This window comes from Hemitrygon akajei, chromosome 2, assembly GCF_048418815.1.
Source record: "Hemitrygon akajei chromosome 2, sHemAka1.3, whole genome shotgun sequence".
Classification (NCBI taxonomy): Eukaryota; Metazoa; Chordata; class Chondrichthyes; order Myliobatiformes; family Dasyatidae; genus Hemitrygon; species Hemitrygon akajei.
Window position 1 is genome coordinate 173,655,777 of NC_133125.1, and position 8,043 is coordinate 173,663,819.

The 8,043-nt window shown below is 56.2% G+C and overlaps 1 protein-coding gene across 1 annotated transcript; it reads right to left on the bottom strand.

Moving 5' to 3' along the window:
* Window positions 1-38: 38 nt before the first annotated feature.
* Window positions 39-8,025, bottom strand: LOC140721444 (uncharacterized). Its single transcript, XM_073036267.1, has 3 exons — window positions 7,803-8,025; window positions 7,545-7,642; window positions 39-3,430 (listed from the first exon to the last, which is right to left on the bottom strand). Exons 1-3 carry the CDS (start codon window positions 8,023-8,025, stop codon window positions 2,657-2,659), a joined length of 1,095 nt encoding a protein of 364 aa, XP_072892368.1. The 3' UTR covers window positions 39-2,656.
* Window positions 8,026-8,043: the final 18 nt, after the last annotated feature.

The following is an 8,043-nucleotide window of genomic DNA, read 5'->3' on the forward strand; positions in this document are numbered from 1 at the left end:
CTATATATAATAGAAATAAATATTAAAATACAAATACGCATAGAATGTGGCCGTTAGGCCCATCATACATTCTTAACCGCTCCCCGATTCCTGGGGGGCGGGGGGGACGGCATTACAATCGTCGACACCGCTCCCCTCCACTGTTCTGAGAATGAAGGTGTGATATCGAAGTGAGTTCAGCATCTGCGGCAGAGGGGAAGACCCACCCTCCTCCCCAGAGCAATATACACAGGGCAGCGCAGGCTAGGGGACAGTAAAGGCCCAGTCGCTGTCCGTGTGGCCGGGACTGTAGGAGACATAGCCCGTGGAACTGGTTATTCTCGCTCCGCGCCCCAGCCAGATTCACCGGGGCACGTCCCGCTGATGCCCTCGTTCCAATCCCCCTCCAGCTCAAGGGCTTCGGGGTATATAGCCAACAAAACGTGCGGGGTGGGGGGGGGGGGCATACAGCTTGTTCGTATGGAGCTGGGGAAGGAAATCATGGCCCTCGGGGTTAGGTGAGGGGGCGGGTGCGAGTGTCGAATTTTGGTAATAGCCTCTCCTGTGTTCTCAATAACCGAAGTTATTGACCCCCTTATTCACCGGATCCTGTTGTGATAGGGGAACTTTATCCCATCGAGTTAATGACAGCTCTCCCATTCCAACTTTTCTCCCTGGATTTCCTGCTTCGTGCTCACCTGCCCATCTACTTCCTTTGGATCCTCTCTGCCACGTTTCCCCTCTGAGGCTAATCGTCCTCCCAATGCAGGAGGTCCCTCAGCTGATTAGATCTCTCGCTCCCAGAGCGGAATTCGCACCTGTCCCTCCCCCTGCGACTGACTTTCTCTCACCTCTGATTAACTTCACTTTCACAGTCTTCAAACTTCCCCTTAGTTCCTTTTAGCATTGATCTACACAGATTCCCCACTTTTTTAGTGCCATGGACCGGTACCATTAAGCAGGGGATCAGTGGACCCCAGGGTGGAAACCCCTGATCTACATTGTGTATTTGGGGGTCAGCGCAATCCAAGCGGTACAATGTCCAAACTCCGCCGAGGTAATGGCGGAGGTCGGGTTTGAACCCAATTGTCTGGAGTCCAAATCGAGGCACCTCGCTTGTTGCGTCCCTGCCCGTTTCGCGACCTTCTGCCTGGCTGTCACCCTGCCTGCTGGCTTCAAAGCTGGGACTTCTACTTTCTCCTTTTGCCCCCGTCCTGTTCTAGCCTCCCGACTGCTGCCCTCGACTGTTCTCCGACCTTTTCCGTTCTAATCCCACCCTGAACCCCGGTCAGACCACCTGCACCTGTAGTTGTTTTCTAACCCTCTGCAGGAGTTATATTTAAGTTGCTCGGAGATGGAGGTATTTCCGAGGAGAGGGTGGCTGGGAGAGATTTGTTGGATTTCTCGGGCAAAGAGGTTCGCTTTTTATCTGTCCGATTATTCGTCCGAACCCTCTCACTGATCGAATTTGGACTCTCACGCAGCCTGCCCCCGCCCACAGCCCAGCATCCCTCACGGGGCAATGGCCCTGAGGACGCAAGTCTGTAAATACAGAGGGGTTAGGGTGCGGGGAGAAATTCAACTGTCGAGGCATCAGAGAGAGACGGACACTTCCCACTGGGGACCGAGATTAGGTTCCCCTACCTGAGGAAAGAGAGCGGAGGAGGGTGAAAGGCGAGGGAGAGCTTCTTCGCTCAAAGCGTTGGCGCGTCTGGAACGAGCTATCACATGAAGGGTGGATGTGGCTTCAACTGCAACGCTTAGGAGGTACACGGATCTGTAGGGTTATTGTCGGCGAGTGGGTAGATGGGACAAGTTCGAAGAAGATCCCGTGGGTTAGTTCCTGAGATATGAGGGGTGATTGTAAGTAGAATGACTTGACTGGGATAAATCCACTCGTGGGACATACACGAACAGCAAAACAAGGGTCTAGTCATTGAAGCGTGTAGGAACTTCTGTCCGGAAGAAATGAGATTTTGTAACCCGTTGGGTCATCAGATATATTTACAATGGAGGTAGATGAGATAGTGGAAAGATCAAAGAGTTGAGGCTGATGGAGAAACTCGCACAGAAGAGTTGAGGCCAGCGTGGATCAGTTGTGATCAAACCGAATAGCGGACAGGCTTGAGGGGCTGAATGGCCTCATGTTTACCTGAGTTCAGGATGATTGGAGGAGGTAATGGAGATAGGGAGAGGTTCGACCATTGGGGGTGGGTTGTTTGTTGATGTGTGGAGGAAGGAGGGGCAGAAGAGGTGGAGGTATTAGGGAGAGAGAGAGAGACAGACAGCCCAGCTCTGCCTCACGGCGACAGAGCGGCAGCAGACTGTCCTCAGAGCGGCCCTGGGCCTCGCCCTTCCGGATCCCTCCGATCTCACTAAGAAAGCGAGATTCCCACACCGTTGACCCTGCAGTAGCTGATGAAACTACCAAGCTTCACTACCTGTGTGGGGAGGGGGCAGATGACGCACAAACAACCTCTCTTACTCTCATGCTCTAAGGGCTGAGGGCTGATCACTCCATCCTCACCCGCCTGTTCTGGGGAGGGGGTGGGTAGGGGGGGGTGACGAGCAACCCCACCCCCAACCGTTCGCCCCAGGAGTCGTGGGTGTAATGGCCACCCCCACCCATCCATCCCCATCCTCTCGTCCTTGGAGGGGTATACGATGAGACCCCGCCTTAGGAGGGGGGGACTGATGAGCCCGTCGGACCAGTCGGAGCGGCCGGAGTGAGGTGACGAGCTGGACCAGGGGTCGGGAGACTCGGGCGAGGGAGTGAGGAAGGGGTGGTGGCCCTGCCGCCGGCTCGGGGCCTCGGTGCAGGGAGGCGAGATACAGCCGTGCTGGGAGGGGGGGCGTTGGGTAGAGGCCGGGGGCCGGGATGGCAGGCCTCTCGGGAGGCCGTCCGTCCCCCTCCCCATCCGCGGGTGCCGGCTGCAGCGGCCACTCGGCCCGGCCCAGCCCGAAGCCTGGCGGCACCCACAGGTGGGGCTGAAGACGAGGGTCGGTTCGCACCCTCCGGGGGCAGCCGACCCACGGGTGCCCAGGGATCCCGGGGTAGCCCGGGTGAGGAGTAGGGAGGGGCAGCGGGAAACCCGGGTGGCGCGCAAGCTCGCGGAAGGTAGTGGGAGTAGTTAAGGTCGATGTGCGGGGGCGGGCGGGGTGTTTCTGGGCCGCTCCCGACCCCGGGCCTGGGCCCCGGCCGCCTACCCTTCCTGGGGGTCTTCAAGCGGGGGGAGAAGGCGGTCGATGGAGGTGGAGGGGGAGGTGGTTCCCGGACGGGACCTGGCTCCTCCAGCAGCCGCACGATGTCGTGGTGAGAGCGCTCGATGGCCACGTCGTGGGGCGTCCGGCCAAGGAAGTTGGGGGTCTCCCGCTGTGCCTGGCTTTCCAACAGAATCCGGGCCGACTCGTGGCTGCCTTCCCTGGCAGCGATGAACAGCGGCGTCTCCTCCTGGAGGGTTGTGGGGGTGGACAGGAACAAGGAAACGAGGAGGGAGAGGTTAGCGGAGATACCTGAAAGGGAGAAGCGCACAAATCCCGGCAACGGCGACTTGGGATGTGGGGGTTCCGAGCGCCGCAAAAGGCCTGGGGGCACAGAAAGCCCTCACCCGCGCCACACACACATCGTCCCAACAAACAGACTGCTGGGATCAGGCACACAATCCCGTCACACACTGCAGGGGTCTGACAGAGTAATGTTACCCTATATCTTCCATTCGCGCACAGACGCACAGTAGCGACCCGGCACGGTCCTGTCTCACACACACCCGGAACTAAACATGAAGTGATCCGTGCCCTCACACCATCCCACAATCAAGCACCGAATAAACTCGCCCTTCTTTGACTGGCGAGTCAGAGAGCGGCATCGCTGCAAGGCGGGAGCCATTTGAAAAGAGGGCGCCTCGCCAGGAGTGAGTTTTATTCGAGCCCATAAACAGAAGGGAGGTGTAACGGCAGCGGCCAATGTTGGAACTGGCCTGTGTTAGCGTGGTCACGTTTTAGCTCAACAGGCTAGAGAAACAGGAGAGAACGAAAGGGAGTGCGAAAGTCGGTGGTAAGAGCAGGTAAACTTTTTTAATTGTTTGTAAATGGAGCCGCGAGGTAATGTTACAGCTATATAAGACCTTAGTTAAACCCCACTTGGAGCACTGTGTTCAGTTCTGGTCACCTCACTACGGGAAGGATGTGGATACTACAGAGAGAGTGCAAAGGAGATTTGATTTACAAGGATGTTGCCTGGATGGGAGAGCATGCCTTTTGAGAAAAGGTTGCGTGCGCTTGGCCGTTTCTCCTGGGAGGGATGGGGGATGAGAGGTGACCGGATAGAGGTCTATAAGGTGACGAGAGGCATGGATCATGGGGCTAGTCAGAGGCTTTTCCCCAGGACTAAAATGGCTAACACCAGTGGGCATAGTTTTAAGGAGCTTGGAAGCAGGTACAAGGAGGATGTCAGAGGTAAGTTTTTCACACAGAGAGTGGCGGGTGCGTGGAATGCACTGCCAGCGATGGTGGTGGAGGCGGATACAATAGGGTCTTTTAAGAGAGTCTTAGATAGGTACGTGGAGTTAAGAATTAGAGGGCTGTATGATAGGGAAATTCCAGGCAGGTTCTAGAGTCGGCACAACATTGTGGGCCGAAGGGCCTGTAATGTGCTGTAGATTTCTGTTTCTATGTAAATCCTTAGTTCAGTGTAGGCAGCATGGCTAAAGCAGTGGACTGCTCCTCCGATGAGATGTGGGATTTTAAGGTATATAACAATCTCCCTGATGACTAAATCTGCAGGGAGTGCAACCAACTTCAGCTCCTGATTGACCAGGTCAGGGAGCTGGAGCTGGATGTACTTAGAACTATCCAGAAGGCTGAAAACCTCATAGATGAAACCCTTACGGAGGTGGTCACACCCAGAGTGTAGGTTTCAGGTAGTACATTGGTGACCACCTGGAGAAGTAAGGGGGTGAACGCTGTCAGTTCAAGGTTCCCCTCACTGACGAGTGTATCCTTTTGGATACTGCTGAGTGGTGGTGGTGGTGGGGGGGGGGGGGGCAGCCTATCAAGGCACAGCAGCGGCTAGGACTGTGGCCAACTCTGAGGCTCAGCAGCGCAGGAAAAAGTCAGGCAGAGCGATAGGAGACTTGATAGTTCAGAGAATGGACTGGAGCTTCAGTGGCCGAGAAAGAGACGCCAGGATGATGTGTTGCCTTCCAGGTGCTTGGATCCAGAATGTGTCAGACTGGCTGCAGAAGGTTCTCAAGACAGAGGGCGAGAGGGCTGTGGTGTGCATTGGCAGCAATGACCGAGGTAGAATGGAGGAAGAGGTCCTGCGCAGTGAGTATAGCGAGTTAGGGAAGAGGCTGAAGAACAGGACCTCCACAGTAGATGCAGGAAAGGTACAAAAACAAGGGGGGGGGGGACCTCTCAGGGATAATGGGGAGAGGGGGAAACCTCTCAGGGATAACGGGGAGAGGGTGAAACCTCTCAGGGATAACGGGGAGAGGGGGAAACCTCTCAGGGATAACGGGGAGAGGGGGAAACCTCTCAGAGATAACGGGGAGAGGGGGAAACCTCTCAGGGATATCGGGGAGAGGGGGAAACCTCTCAGGGATAACGGGGAGAGGGGTAAACCTCTCAGGGATATATGGGAGAGGGGGAAACCTCTCAGGGATATTGGGGAGAGGGGGAAACCTCTCAGGGATATCGGGGAGAGGGGGGAAACCTCTCAGGGATAACGGGGAGAGGGTGGGACCTCTCAGGGATAACGGGGAGAGGGGGGACCTCTAAGGGATAACGGGGAGAGGGTGGGACCTCTAAGGGATAACGGGGAGAGGGTGGGACCTCTCAGGGATAACGGGGAGAGGGGGAAACCTCTCAGGGATAAAGGGGAGAGGGGGGACCTCTCAGGGATAACGGAGAGAGGGTGGGACCTCTCAGGGATAACGGGGAGAGGGGGGAAAGCTCTCAGGGATAACGGGGGAGAGGGTGGGACCTCTCAGGGATAACGGGGGAGAGGGGGAAACCTCTCAGGGATAGCGGGGAGAGGGTGGGGTCCTCAGGGATAACGGGGGAGAGGGTGAGACCTCAGGGATAACGGGGAGAGTGTGGGACCTCTAAGGGATAACGGGGAGAGGGTGGGACCTCTCAGGGATAACGGGGAGAGGGGGGAAACCTCTCAGGGATAACGGGGAGAGGGGGATACCTCTCAGGGATAACGGGGAGAGGGTGGGACCTCTCAGGGATAACGGGGAGAGGGGGGAAACCTCTCAGGGATAACGGGGAGAGGGGGATACCTCTCAGGGATAACGGGGAGAGGGTGGGACCTCTCAGGGATAACGGGGAGAGGGGGGAAACCTCTCAGGGATAACGGGGAGAGGGGGAAACCTCTCAGGGATAACGGGGAGAGGGGGATACCTCTCAGGGATAACGGGGAGAGGGTTGGACCTCTCAGGGATAACGGGGGAGAGGTGGCAACCTCTCAGGGATAACGGGGAGAGGGTGGGACCTCTCAAGGATAACGGGGAGAGGGTGGGACCTCTCAGGGATAACAGGGAGAGGGTGGGACCTCTCAGGGATAACGGGGGAGAGGGGGGAAACCTCTCAGGGATAACGGGGAGAGGAGACATTTCCATGGATGTGGGTGAGGTCCTTCACATCAGTATTTACCAAGGAGAAGAACGTGGAGGGTAGGGAGATCAGTGCCTAGAGTACTAAATGCTAGGGCATTTCAAAGCAAAGGAGAGTCTGTTAAAAAGCATTGGGGTGGATAAATGGCCCAGGGCCTGACGGGATATACCCCAGGTTATTGAGAGAGGGAAGTGAAGAGACAGTATCTTTTTTCCCAGGGTTGAAATATCCAATACCCGAGGGCATGTATTTAAGGTGAGAGGTAGTAATTTCAAAGGGGATGTGAGAGGCAAGGTTTTTTACACAGTGAGTGGCGGGTTCATTGAAAGCGCTGCACGGGGTAGTGACGGGGCAGATTCATTAGGGAATTTAAACAGGGCACATGAATATGAGGCAAATGAAGAGATGCCGACCTTGTCTGGGCATAAGGGCCTGTTTTATTTGGGCATTTGATTACAAAGTTATTTATTTCTTCATGACATTGTGGGCCGAAGGGCCTGGCCCGTGCTGTTCTGTCATATGTTCTACGTACACCTTCATTCACACACTGCGGGGTCGGACTGACTAACCCCCTCACACATTCCCACAGTCGGAAGCAGAGTAAAGAACACGATTCAATCACACATGTCTGGACTCGGACACGGGGAACCTCCCACTACACTGTTCCAGTCGTCTGTGCTTGGAGTCAGAGACAGCGTGAAGCTCGCTTCACATCGTCCCAGTCATGCACTCTGGGCAATCACAGAGTGAAGCACCCACCCTTTCCACCCCTGACAAGCTGACCATCATGAATAGTTGGGGTCTAGTGGGACGGCGATGCGAATGTGGGAGCTGCCTTCCCGCCTAGGCGGCCCAGCTCTGTAGGATCCCACCGCCGACTCCAAGCACGGTTCCATCACCTCTCTCTCAGCTCTCCCCACCCTCCGCGACCCAACCCCCTCCCTCACCTTGCTGTCCTGCATGTCCTTGTCCGCTCCGTTCCTCAGCAGCACTACCAGAGCCTCCACGTTGTTGACGGCAGCAGCCCAGTGCAGGGCGGATTTACCTGAAGGGCAAAGGGAAGGCAAGGGGTCAGGGGCAACGCCAGAGGTTGGTGGGGTGAGGGTGCCTCGCAGGGAGGAAGGGGGGGGGGCGCGATGAGAGGTATGAAGGAATACAGAGGTCTGGAGGACGCTAGAGTTCGTGAAAGTTCCGATGTATTTCACCGACATCACAAAGAAAATGTCGGATGAATTCAGCAAGGGGCGAGAGCGCCCCGCGATTCCTTTCGCTGTTGGTAATGGGTGGTCTGTCAGGAATTTGCCTGAGGTTTCCCTCTGGTGTCCCGGTTTTCTCCCACATTTCAGATGTACGCTTAGGTGTAGTGGGTCGAGGGCATGTAGAGTTGGCGCCGGAGGCACGGAGAAACTTGGGGGCTGCCGCAAGCATATTCTCTGAGAGTACTGG